This window comes from Cyprinodon tularosa, unplaced genomic scaffold (genome assembly GCF_016077235.1).
Source record: "Cyprinodon tularosa strain WSP-4 unplaced genomic scaffold, ASM1607723v1 ctg834, whole genome shotgun sequence".
NCBI lineage: Eukaryota > Metazoa > Chordata > Actinopteri > Cyprinodontiformes > Cyprinodontidae > Cyprinodon > Cyprinodon tularosa.
The window spans coordinates 320,742-334,604 of record NW_024039601.1 but is presented as its reverse complement, the minus strand read 5'-3'; the positions used below and the strand labels follow the sequence as shown (position 1 = coordinate 334,604).

Genomic DNA, 13,863 nt, shown 5'->3' with positions numbered 1-13,863 from the left:
TAGGACAAAATAGGGTGCTTTTCTTCCCTCTAAGTTTGTATTTGAATCATCAGATGAAAGGATGCTGCTCTTCCATTTAAGACGAACAACACTAAACAAACAAAACAACTAAAATCCAAAAATCAATACAACTTTTTTTATAAGCTAGGCAGTAAATAACTCCAAATTTGAAGTTATGTGTTTACTCTCAGACTCTGGGAGCCTCTGTGGAAGGCTTTCTGAAAACGATTTCAATATTAGCTCTCTGAATGAAGATTTCAATATTAGTGTTTGTTCCCTGGCAGACGCTGCTAGGCTTGGCAGTGGTTTAATGTCAAAGCTCTGTATTTGTTTGGCTGTGTGGTCGACAGCCGGAAATACTGGAACTGTTATCAGCTGTACTTTGCTTACATAAGACAAGCATGTTTTAAACGTTTGTGGTGTTTGTTGAGTCTAATACTAATAAAGAAAAAAACAATCAGACCAAATCACTGCTGCAAAAATTATATGGGGAAAAATGTCTTGCCAAGTACAATTCGCAGAAAACTCAAAAGAATATTAGTTCCTTTGGCATAATTCTTGATTAATTTTAATGTTTATGATGCAATCAGGTAGAGATTTTCAAAAGTTTAGCCTAATTTTTAGGTTATGAAATATATTACAAATGTAATTATCTCCACAACAAATTGGTAAGAAATGTAAAATAAGATGGTATATAATATAAAGAATAACATTTGTATGGTCATAATAGCAAAATAAACAGTGACCAGTTTTTTTAAGCAGTCAGGAAATTTAAAGGTATAGAGGACGATCTTTTATGTTCGGGTGGATCATCTAAATAATTGTCAATCAATGTTGATGTGTTTATGTAAGGCCATACTATGTGCTCATCCTGAAAGCCATACTTTACTGCGCATGCGCACTTTCAGGCATCTGTGGTGAGCTACGGTTTCAGTCATTGAAGCTCACCTTTCTCACCGCGGTTCTTTGAAAATGGCTGGGGGTCATTAGAGAAAAAGTGTCTATTAAGTGTATGAGAAGAAAAGAACGGCTTTAGAAGAGGCAGATATATCCTGGAATGCTTTGCGCAATTATGGGATTTGCTCTCACAGAGGCCCGACAGCAGCGACTAATTACAAAGATGAGCTTTTATGAGCTATGAGAACGGCAACTTTTAAACAGAACGTGCACAAGGAGAAATGGGCTCGTGCATGCTTTCGCACATGCATTTTTTTTTTTAAAGTGTGAAGGGCGGGTTTTTTTTTTTAAAATTTGAGGAAATCCTCTACAATCCCATTAAACATGACATAAATAACTACATTTAAAATTTTTCTTTCAGTAGTCAAATACAGTTTCCTAGAATTCATGCTGTGTATGTTGCTAATATACTATGGTAATAAAAAAAAGACTTAAAGTGACCTGTAGTCCTTGCACGGTCAAACACCCCTCTTGCCTCCACATTACTACAAGCTGTTTAAAGCTAATTAGCATATTACCCATGGGTCCACTCAGCAGTCCCTGACCAGCCTAGTGGAGGACAAAGGGGTAATGTAAAACAACGAGGATTAACTGAGATTGATGTAATTGGTTTTTATCCTCTTTGTTATGTAGTTTAACCACACTGGAGGAGCCCACAGGGATAGATTTAACTTCCTCTAGATATGAAAAAGCCAAGTGACAATTGGGAGACATTGAAAAGAGCTAATCAGGTGACTTTAAATAAAAGCAAAAATCCAGCTGTATATAATGCAGCTACTTGAGATATGATAATAAATGAATGTTGTTTGTGCTTTTGCATTCTTAAATCTCTTTGCTTGTTAAAAAAAAGATCTGTGGTTGTTTAGTCATACTATACCTCGTGCTATTCTGAGCACCCTCATGATCCTGATGATGGTCGGATTGATCGGAAGAGAGGCGTTGATTTCAATCTCCTCCAGAGTGATGCCCATTACAGACAAGAGCACTATTGCCAAGTCCAGCTGGTTCCACCTACGCAGACAGACACACACAACAAGTCTCTATAGTTTCTTATAAGTTAACCAACTAAGTAAAAGTTAAATTAGATCTTAAACAGAGAAAGGACCAGAGATTTTCCAGAGGGAGGCTGTAGTTAGGAGACATGGAATTCAAGTTACTATTATGCTAATCTTACAATGAATATTAATGTTTTGGATGAACTTTGTGCATAATTTGCAGAGGAACTGCTACCATCTCTCCATCATTTGAAATACCATTGCTTCCATTCATATTAATGAGAATAATGGAAAGGAATTTCAATAACTAATTAAATGTTTAATTTGAAAAAATATTTGGCTACAAATTTATTGAGCCTTTTTTCATTTTCTTTAAAAGGTAGCGAGACAAATGTTTCATATAAACCTGGCATGTACTGTAAGCAGCTGCGTAGGAAGCGGGGGGGACGGGGGGGACATGTCCCCCCCAATATAAAAGCCAGGTGGATATGTCCCCCCCAAAAATTGTACCACAAAATATTAGATTTTGACAATTTTTTAACTATCGTGCTTTTATTTTGAAGGCGCAGCATAGCGTTACGTCACTGTACTCCCCCTCCCCTCTGTGAACTGTTGAGTGTTTGAGCACTCAGAAAGGAGGGAAACTATGGAGAGATATTTGTGCCATCGGTTTGAGCGCGCAGGAACCAATCCGAGCGCGCAGTGAGACAACACGCGCGCGCGCAAAACCGGTCTGGCGCGCGCTCAACTCTGAAAAACCCTCTCAACACACTGTTCTCGCGCTCAGTTTCATCTCTGCGCGTGCTCGAATCCGTCTCTGCTCGCTTGCTCTCCTGCTCTCTCTCTGCGCTCAACACCAGCTGTGCGCTCGGCTGTTTCTCCGCTCGCTCGACTCTCTGCGCTCGCAACTTCAGCAATGTATGTAAATGAACCATACCATCAGCCAATCACACCCAGCTTCTTTTCATCCAATGAAAGCATTCCTTCCTTCTTCTTCTTTTCTATCATGGCGGTTCGCAAGCAACTTCAAGGTGCATACCGCCACCTACTGTTCATGAGTGTGTAGCAACATTGTTTTACATCTATTAAATTCTATTTTTTAATTTTGCATTCTGAAGATAACTAAATAATGCTTTCCTTAATCTATAAACATCCTTTATATTTCCTTTATTTCCCAATAATCCTTTAAGACTCCATTCTTGGCCGGTCATTTCAACTACTCTTCTCAATTTTTCCCTTTCAGGTTCATATGTTTTACAGTTCATTAATATGTAAGCATTCGTTCCAAATACTACATCCGGTTAGATGAAAAAAAAATAAATAAATAAATAAAAACACAATCAGGAAAATCAAACTACTCTTACAGTTATTTTGTCAACATTCCTAAGATAGTACAGAGTTGAGCGCGCGCCAGACCGGTTTTGCGCGCGCGCGTGTTGTCTCACTGCGCGCTCGGGTTGGTTCCTGCGCGCTCAAACCGATGGCACAAATATCTCTCCAAAAGGGAAACAGCGTTTTAACAAAAAAGGGTCAGAAACTTGTAAATGAGGTAAAAGGACTGGGGGAAATGTTTTTTTATGAATATTGCTTATTTAAACGTCTTGTTGTCAGTTCATTTCATAAATAGAAACTGAATTTTTTTTGGTTTTTAAGCCCATCTTAACCCTTGTGGGAAAAAGAGGATTAGGGCCACAAAAAAAGTTAACTGTTTTTTTAATTTTTTTTTATTTTTAAAGGGGGGGGAAAAAGTCAGAATTCGGGATTTCCCCCTCGGGAATTCAAAATTTTTAATCTAAAGAATTCGGGACTTTTTTTCAGATTTCTGATTTTTTAATCTCAAAATTTTCCGGGACTTTTTTTTTTCTGAAATTTTGACAGATGATTAATGTTTCTAATAAATTTACATTTTTTTTTTTTTGGTGGTGGGGGGGGGGGGGGGGGGGGGGGGGGGGGGGGGGGGGGGGGTAACTTTTTTTTTTTCCAAAAGGGTCAAACTAAAAAAAAACCGAAAATTTTTTTTGGGAGTAAAAATTAAATACTTGTTTTTTTTCCCAACAAGCACAAAAATTTAAAAATCTCCCTGAGTTTTTGCTGGCAAGAAAATGAAATAATTTTACTTATAAAGAAATATAAAAGGAAAGTACGGTTTAAAACAAACTAAATTTTTAAAAAATTTGAAGATTTTGGTTTAAAAAAAAAATTTTCCTTCAAGTTTTGGGGAAATTTTGGGGGAAGGAAAAACAAAATTTTTGAAATTAACCCAACAAATCGGAAAAAAAATTAAAATAAATAAATAAAAAAAAATTTTCCCCTTTTTTACTTGAGGTTTTTTGTTGAAAAAACTTCATAATTATGATTTTAACAATTTGGAGGAAATGCTACATTTCTCTTCTTCCTGCCCTGCTAAAAAAAGGTTTAAACTTTAATAAACCCCCCATTCTTTTTTTAACCTATTTGGAAAACACAACAAAAATGTAATAAAAAACAAAAGTTTTGTTTAACAAAAAACCCATGTTAGAAATCAAGCCAAAAGCCATGTTTTTTTTTAGGGGATAGCTCTCTTTTTTTTAAATAAACCTTCTGCTCCTCCCATTAATGGGGGGGGCCCCCTGGGGCAAGAAAAAAGGGTTCCCCTAAATTCTGTCATTTTCCACCAATGTGTCACTGGCTCTCTAAAAACAACTCACATCTTTGGGTCAGTGAAGCTGGGGTGCTCCACATCCCTCCCCTTTTCAGGGGTGACCATTACTTTTAAGGGATCCAAAATTTGAGAAAAAAGTAGAAAACTGAGAAAAAAAAGTTTTTAATTCTGAAAATAAAAAATCCCGAATTCTGACTTTTTTTCCCGTATTAAAAATTTAAATAAAATGTAAAAAAACAATTTAAAATTTTTTTTTTTTTCCATTTGGGCCCCATTCCTCTTCCCCTATTTTTGGGTGTCAATATCCCCAAAATTTAACTGCTAACTTTTTTCTTGGGCGTTTGCCCGCTAAACCAAAAAAAGGTTTTTTTTTTTTTATATTAATTTTTTTTATCTCATTTTTAGTTTCAATGCCCCCCACCCAAATAAAAGACTGAAACAGCAGTTTGGATAAATCAGATTTTTTTTTAAAAAAAACCGTCAGGGGGAGGGAACGCAACCTAACACAAATTGTGTTTAAATTAGCCCCCGGGTTTGGGGGGGGTGGGGGTTTACGAGGATTTTTTTTTTTTTTTGCATGGTTTTAAATTTGCCCGAATGGACAGATTTTTTATACCTTTTCGCCGCTCCTGTCGTTTTGTTTTTAAAAACCCCCGGGAAAATTAAAATTTTTAATTCTTAGCAGCCCGGGGCCCGCTTGGTGTGCAGGGGGACTGCAAAAACCACTAAATTAACCAACTAATTTTTAACCCCTTTTGCATCTTTAAATTTCTTTTAAATAAACTGCTGGCTCCTCTTTTTTTAAAATATAAAAAAAGATTAACACAACATTGACCCAAAATCTGTAGTTTTCTCCCCGTTTTTGGGACTGCAAATTGGGGGAAATTAAAAGGGGCCCATTTTTTACCAAAAGGGCTGGAAGTTTGGGCCCCCTGTCCCAGGGGGGGTTTTCCCCGAAACCCCAAACCCCCCGGACCCCACTAAAGGGGCAGGGGGTACAGAAAATGGAGGATAATTTGGGTTTTACCAAAGGGTTTTAGAAAAGGGGTTTTTGAACCAGAAAAGCTTCAAAGGGGCCCTTTCCATAATTCTTTACCACACGGGCCCGCCCTCTGTCAGTCAACCTATATAAATTTAAATTTTGGGGCCCTTATTGCAAGTTTGGGCAAAATAAAACAAATCAAACTTTGCACTTGTGTGGGCCCACCCGAATTGTTTTTTATTTTCTAGTTTTTAAAAGCGGGGGCACTAAATATGCCAAGGGCTGAAGCCCCTTTAAAGACATTCCCTTTGCTTAATAAAAAACCCAGTCATTTTGTTTTTGGGGATATGCTTTACATCTTATGAACAAAAAGCATTATGTAAATTTTAAATGCATTATTTTTGCAAACACATTTATAAAGGAATAAAGTAAAAGATTAAATAGCCTTTTTTTTAAGTAGTGTACTTAAGATATGTTTCTGTTGAATATTTACGAATCTCAGATTTCCGATATGTGTCCCCCCCAATTGTAAACATATTCCTACGCCCTTGACTGTAAGCAATGCTATAGGTTAAAAACAAACACAGAAGGGATTTGGTTGATAACTTCAAAATGGGGGTTCTACTGAGACCAGGGTGTTGGTGAGGACAGTTTTTAACGGAATGCACTTAAACCAAATCAGCCAAAAGATGTTTAGAATAATAATTTAAAAAAAATTTCACTAGATCCATCATGTTAGCAAAAAAAAAAAGTTTACATTTTACAAATGCAGTCAGGGAGAGAGATACTGTATGTCTCCTGTTCTAATAAAACTACTTTGTAATGAAATGGTTTGGCCATAATGACTATTTTGATATCTTATTGAAAAGAAGAAGAGCTTGAAAGTCTGATGGTATAATGTCAGCTTTAAAGGTTAATAGCAACATGCTTTATAACATGTTTTCGATTTGACACTAAAATAGTAACATGGATACAAAATGAAAAAGAAACTAAATAAAAGCATACAGTACACCAACAAGGAAGCTACTAAACAGTCGATGATTTTATGTATTGCTTTCAGATATCGTGATATGTGCAATCACAAAATGTTGGCTTTTTTTTTTTTGCTGTTGTTATGTTTTCCTTGAGGAGTAATAGAAGTTGCTGACTCAAAAAAATATCCCATCACTACTTTGGAAAGTCCAATCTTAAGATAAATAATATGGTCCTGAAAAGACAAAGAAACAAAATTAACAAATGTGTATAAAGGTACAGCACTTTCAAATCTGGTCTGAACTTCATTTAACTCTTGGGTATTAAAATATTAGTTAATAATATGAATAATATGAAATATAATACTTGAAGAATTGCTTTGCTCTTTTGATAATGTCCCATTATTCATATGTACAGTTTTGAATTTTTAAAGCAGTATGCTTCTTGCCACCTATCACAGACATTAAAAGGCAACACAAACAGCATGGTGCTAATCTAGATTGTGTTTCAGTGCCATGCACAGACTTTTTGAAGGGTAGTGACAGAGAAAAAAGGCACAAGTACTGTGTCCTCACCACTTCCAAAGGTACTTTAGTACACATTTTGGCTCCCAAGGGGGCACTTTCGTAGCCATGGGAACATATTTTTCTAAAAAATGACAAAAATGATTCTAACATATCTAAATTCATCTGTATCCACAACAACATGACAGCACAAGGGAGGCACAGGGTAAATGCAACAAATTACATTCAAAGAAATCCAGCTGACAAACCAAAAATCCAGATTTACTAACTATAGGAAACTATATGCAAAAACAGGGGCTTTGCTCATTTAAATAAAACTAAATTTTATTTCAAGCGGCCCTTTAGCAAGCGTTTTGGTTATCCAAAGGGGCACTTTAGCATTGTTTTTTGAAAATAGAATAACAGGTGTACCAAATTAGTAATTCCCCTGATGGGCTTATAACTGGTATGTAATTCAACGGAGCGACAACAGGGTTTTTTATTTGGTTTTTATGATATCAAATCAGAAGATATACATATTTTGGAATAAAAGGGATCAACTAACTAATTTGATATTCGGTGAAGATTATCTCTGAGGCTGGGCTAAAAGCATTTGATGTATCGCAAATATTTTCCTTTGAGCTCTGGCTGACTTTGCCTGGGCACTACAGAACATTATTACTATCTCCAGTCAGAATTATTAAACTGGCTGGTGAAATTAAAAATTTAACTCACTTAAATTGGCTAGGGTTAAATGTTATTTGTAATGTGATATTTTCTATGTTGATATATTTTAAAGCAGATGGTCATTAAAAGTGTATCAATGCGTAATAAGTTGACATTTCTTATAAGTTATGTTCAGCCCTGTATATCTCTATACAGAAAAACACCAATCTATCGAGGGCCAATCTTGTAAAGCTGAAAATGTACCTGTCCTTGAAGAAGCGCCGGAAGCCAAATGCCACTAGCTTGAGAGACGCCTCAATCACAAAGGTAGAGGTGAAGAAGTAGTTGCAATACTTGAGGGCAGTCTCAAGTGACTGAAGGCAGAAAGAAAAGGCTGCATTAAGAATACAAACTTCAACATATCTCTTCTGTCACAATGTTTTGTTAATTTGATTTGTTTCACTCAAATGATAAGGAAATAGAGATGTATCACTCTTTATTTCTTTATCATATTAATTTTTGAAGGAGAGAGAGAAAGTCAGAAACTAATATCTCAATCATTATTAAGATTGTTATTCAATGAGTGTTTTGACAGTGGGAGCAAATTATCTTGCTATCACCTCTTTTAATAGAGGGAAGTTTAACTGAGACAGACAGGTAAAATATATGGGAAATTGCAGAGTAATATACATAACATTTTTGACTACCCCACAGAAATTATTTGGGGATTCAAGATAAATAAAATAAAATAAGACAATAAAATTTCATTTGCAGAGGAGTGCTAAAGGTTTAGAATTTTTTATCCATCCCAGAAACTCTATTTCCATGACACATTAGAATTAGGGTTGCTGCACATCCAGTCAGGCAAATCATCTAGCCTTAAATAATTGTACCGTATTTTCACGACCATTAGGCGCACCGTACTAAAAGGCGCACTCTCAGTTATGTGTCCCATTTCTGTATTTAACGCACACATAAGGCGCACCAGACTATAGGGCGCGTTTTTTATATACAGGTACATGTCCTCTACTACCTTTAAATACCTCTACTGCGTATTTAAAAATACAGCGGGGGCAAAACTGAGTATGATTGTGCTTTATTCATGTATTTATTACAAAGTATTAATCAAACTTGGGAGCTGGCCGTGAGACAGACACATCGCAGATGACAGCGCTGTGATCACTCCTAAATTAACTTAAAATCCTGAAACCTGCCGACAGAATATGTTCGCTTTTATTACCGGTATCCTGGTGCCTGCAGTTTAAATTATTTAGATGAAAAACACCTGCCAGCCACCGAGGTGAACCCGGAGGCTGCCCGGCCTAGAGGCTGCTGTTGAAGGGATTTCTACTGTCCCGCTTGTACCGCTTGTACCGCTGGTATGTCGGGGTCTGAGCGGCTCCGACAGAAATAGATAATCTGGATGAACTGACTGCAATTATTAAGTTTTCAGGTGGCCTTTCTCACTTAAAAGCATATTAAAACTACTTTATTCCCACTGATCACAGCAAATATAGCTGCAAGATTTAGATTATTTAGATGAAAAAACACCTGCCAGCCACCGCGCTGAAGAGGAGGAGACCCGGCCCAGAGGCTGCTGTTGAATTAAGTTTTCAGGTAGAAAAATAGAGCGGGAGCAAAACTGAGTATGTTTGTGCTTTATTCATGTATTTATTACAAAGTATTAATTGAACCCATCAAAGTCATCATCCTCTGTTTCTGAATAAAACAGCTGCGCTAAATCAGACATGCCAATTTCCCCTTCTTCGCTGTCAGAGTCACTTTCCGTGCCGGGCGGCTCCTCAGAAATAATGCCGGCTTTTGCAAAAGCTTGAACAACAGAGCCAGCAGACACGTTAGTCCAAGCATCAACAATCCATCTGCAAAGGGTGGCGTAACTTGCCCGGCGCTGCCTTCCACTTATCCTGAAACTGTGATCTCCGTCGGTCATCCATCGCTCCCACGCCGCTCGCAGCCTTACTTTGAACGGCCGCTTCACACCGATGTCGAGCGGTTGAAGTTCCTTTGTCAGACCCCCGGGATAACGGCGAGCACAGCGTTTATTTTTTTTCACCATGTTTTTCACATCGGCTGTGAGATGGGCACGCAGCGATGGTGATGCGTGGAAAAAAACACCTGGTCTCCTCATATACACCTGCCTCAGCCACGCTTTCATCATCTCCTCATCCATCCAGCCCTTTCCATTTGCCTTAATATGTCATCAGAGCACTGTGTCTGTCTCGCTATCAGCTCCCAGATCAGCTTCTCTGATTTGTTGATGCGGCGCTTCCAGCAGCAAAACTTAAATTTTTCCATCTCGAGCAGCAGCAGCGCGTTGGGGGCGCGCTCCCGAAGCGCTGCGCCTGCTGCTCAAAACGTGCTGCGGGACCTTTTGCTGCGCCTATACGCGCGTCAACCATTGACTTTGCATGTAAACTCGCTGCTTCTGCTGCACCTGCTGCGTCCGGTTCACAGCGAGCGCATTAATTTGTTTCACCATGTTTTTCACATCAGCTGTGAGATGGGCACGCATGGAGTCAGATTAACAGCGATGGTGTGGTGATGAGTGGAAAAAAAACCACCTGGTCTTCTTACATTCACCTCCCTCAGCCACTCTTTCATCATCTCCTCTATGAGGTGGTCTCAAAAGTCGCACTTGCAACACACATAGGGTGCACCGCACCAAAGGGCGCACCGCACATTTTGAGGGAAAAAAAAGACGTTTATGTGCGCCTTATAGTCGTGAAAATATGGTATTTTTATATTGTGCAAAGTTGTAGTTAAGCTATTTAACAAATGTAGGTATACCGAACCCTGAACTAAGAAAATATCTGAATGTGAGGTGTGTTTTTATCCTATACTAATTGTGGAGAAGAGTTTTGTGTTTATGTTGTCTACTGTAGGAACAAAACAATGTAAAAAGTAACTATAAGTAGAAGGTAACAAGACACCTGCATAAAGATGGTTATTTTTGCCTTAATATGGCAAAGAAAAAAGGTTAGTTATATTGGCTGAGTAAAATCTTTGTTCTGGTTAAATTTGGAAGGGTTTTATGGGCCAATTTACTAATATATATTAATGAACTCAGTAAAGACTAATACTTCTGAACATTTACAATTCATAGGTAAATGGAATAGTTTGAAATGAAAATAAATACATTTTATCGTAAATATTAACCATTTTAATAGTATGCCAGATAAGCAATAGATGGACCAGATTTCTGTTTCTGCATGGACCATAGCGTAGCACAGCACTAACTTTCCTTATGTAAGAAAGATTAATTTGGATGTTAGGAAATATATCAGGTTGCACAAATCCAACCATAACCAGCTTAAGAGGAAGAAATGTTGATAGACTTTAACACACATTGAATATATTGTATTTAAGTGCACTCACTAAGAAAATTATTTCAGACAACATTAGCTGTATCAGAAGTGTCAAGTTCTTTAATAGGAAAGGCACACTACAGATTTTTGGGTGCCTTGCAGTGAAAAAATGGCATTGACTCACATCCTGTCTGGAGTAAATAATGATTTAAAATGTATTTTGTGTGTTGCCATTTATGAATGTAATTTCGTTTTAGGGTTGACAAGACATAAACATCTGTCTTTTAGCAAGGCGGCTGTAGATAGAGTCTTCTATTAGGAGAATAGCAAAAGCTATAACATTCTGCATGCAGAGCTTTTGAAAATATATCAGTATTTTTCTCAAAAATGCTATAAATATATATATATATTTATATATATTTATTAAATATGTGTAATCATTTAAGCAGACATAAAAATACCTTTACTGTTTTTCTGTTTTCTACATAAAAAATATTTAGATATACTGTATCAGTAAAAATTTTGTATGAGCCCCTGCATAGTTTATTTATCACATCATAATTTGACATAGAAGAGAAGCCAACTTTATTTGAAAAATTTGAGTAACTTTAACAGAGAGGCAAGCAGACATCAAAAGCTAGAAATTTGAAGCTGGAGCCTGCAAGAGATTAAACAGTCAGTCATCTCAACATACCTTTAAACAAGTCTGAAAAACCCTGCATGTCTCATTCCTAATGAAGAAGAAAGTGTACCTGTGGCTGGCTGTAGTGCTCCAGGGACATAGTGATGACATTAATGCATATAATGAAGGTGATTACTAAGTCCAGGTAGTGGCTGGTACACAGAGCATGGATGGCCAGGCGGGTACGGCCATAAGAAGAATAGTATGGCAGTTTCTGTGCCTCTGGAAAACAAGAAACAAAAATTAAGATAAAAGAAAAGTATGGCTAAGTATGGCTCAGATTCAAAAAGAATAAAAAACAAAAGGAAAAAGGACAGTAATACAGTAATTAAACATAAAATATGTTGAACGGGGAAAGCTTGAGTGGGAATAAGAATAAAAACAAGTATTTTCTCTTAACACAAAGGGTATATAGAAACTGGGGATATAGAAAAATGCAAGATTAGATTTATCTGAGTTTAAGGCAAAGGGAGTAAAGATGAGGAGCAGAGGAAATTATGCAAAGCAAGACAAAGACGGAAAACTGAGAGCTAATATAAGGAGAAGCCTGATAAAAGTGAAGGCGAGGTTAAGTAGTTTTAAACGAGTTTAAATAATGACTCATTTCCATTGATATAAGAAGACTTTAGCATATGCCGTCCAAATAATATGCAAGAGGGAGCTTATTATTTCAAAGATTCAAGTCCAATATAACTACCTCATTACATCTTACATAACTTACTTGCCAAACTGCATGTTGTTCTCAAACACACCAACATTCTATTACTGTGCTAGGCTTTATATAATCAAAATGGTCATGAAAGTATATATTTTTTCTCTAGTTCAGTCTCCTAGGATATAATTTCCACCGTTGAGATCTTAACCTCTCTTTGCCTTCCCTGGTTCATAGACTCATCAGTTAATAAAACTTCACATACATTACTGACTCCAATTGTCAACATGAACTTTCTCCCTTGTACAGCAGCTTTTTTTTAATCTTAGCTCTTACTTCTCCTCTTCTTTTCCATGCGACGTTGGCGCTTTTCTTCTCTACGCCTTGCCTCCTCCACTTCCTGATGCTGCCGACACTTGTGGAAATTCTCCACCACCACACCCACAAACATATTGAGGACGAAAAAGCTGACAATCAAGAGGAAAGATATGAAGTACAGCAGCATCCACGGATTGTTGTTGGTCACCGGCTGGAAAGAAGAGAGGACGGCAGGGAGATGGATGGGGAAACAAACATGATATTAATAAATATAAAGGCAAAAAAGGGTTATTATGAAAGTAAGAAAAGAGAAGCCTGAGTAGAGTTTAGATATGCCCCTTTTATCTTTCCAAGGTGTAACTGAAAAAAAAACGTAGCCAATGCTAATAATAAAAAAAAAATCAAAAGAAACTAAAAGAGGGAAACAATAAATCAAAATTTTAAAATGCAGCAAAAGATAACTTTCTCAGTAAAATAATAAAACAGAAGATCCTATCTTTAAGTGGTTAAATCTGTCAGTCTCCCAAACATAGCCAATGGGCTAATTATTATATATATATATATATATATATATATATATATATATATATATATATATATATATATATATATATATATATATATATATATATATATATATATATATATATATATTTTTTTTTTTTTTTTACTTTTATCTATGTTCATCTATGTTTGTGTACATACTATATTTTTTAATGAACATCTGTGAACATCTGTGTTTTTTACCCTTTTACCCTTTAGTCTCACACAGGCTTTCTGCTACCAATTTCATGCTGGCCAAAAAAAACTATTTAAACATGGGAATAATTGGCTTTTAGTAGCAGTGGGAACAGATCACTGACGCATGTCTAACCGGGTCAAATGACTCAGCAAGAGCCCCACATTAAAACCACCTCTTTTCTGATCTGCATGTTGTGGGATCACTAGACCAGGGATGAGCCACTAATTAGGTGACACCATTGAACGCAATGTATGGATGTCAACTCGCCACAAAAGTTGCTTCTGCTGAAACAAGCCGAAACAACTCTGTTTATATTCAATAAACAGCAGCCATTGTAATAGGGATTCAGACAGATACAAGAGTGAAATAATAAAGAATACTGACTACGCTCTGACTCTCATCCATGTTGCTCTCCATTTTTTACTTC

At 36.8% G+C, this 13,863-nt stretch overlaps 1 protein-coding gene across 1 annotated transcript in view; it reads right to left on the bottom strand.

Annotated features, from left to right (window-relative positions):
* Positions 1 to 1,834: 1,834 nt before the first annotated feature.
* Positions 1,835 to 13,863, bottom strand: part of LOC119774839 (voltage-dependent T-type calcium channel subunit alpha-1I-like) — a gene marked incomplete at its 3' end in the record, with an annotated part of 204,036 nt that continues 192,007 nt past the window's right edge. Inside the window, exons 26-29 of the mRNA XM_038272535.1 lie at positions 12,713 to 12,905; positions 11,795 to 11,946; positions 7,981 to 8,090; positions 1,835 to 1,968 (exon numbers count right to left, since the gene is read on the bottom strand). Coding sequence (XP_038128463.1) covers positions 1,835 to 1,968; positions 7,981 to 8,090; positions 11,795 to 11,946; positions 12,713 to 12,905 — 589 coding nt within the window. The remainder of the gene's footprint in view (positions 1,969 to 7,980; positions 8,091 to 11,794; positions 11,947 to 12,712; positions 12,906 to 13,863) is intronic.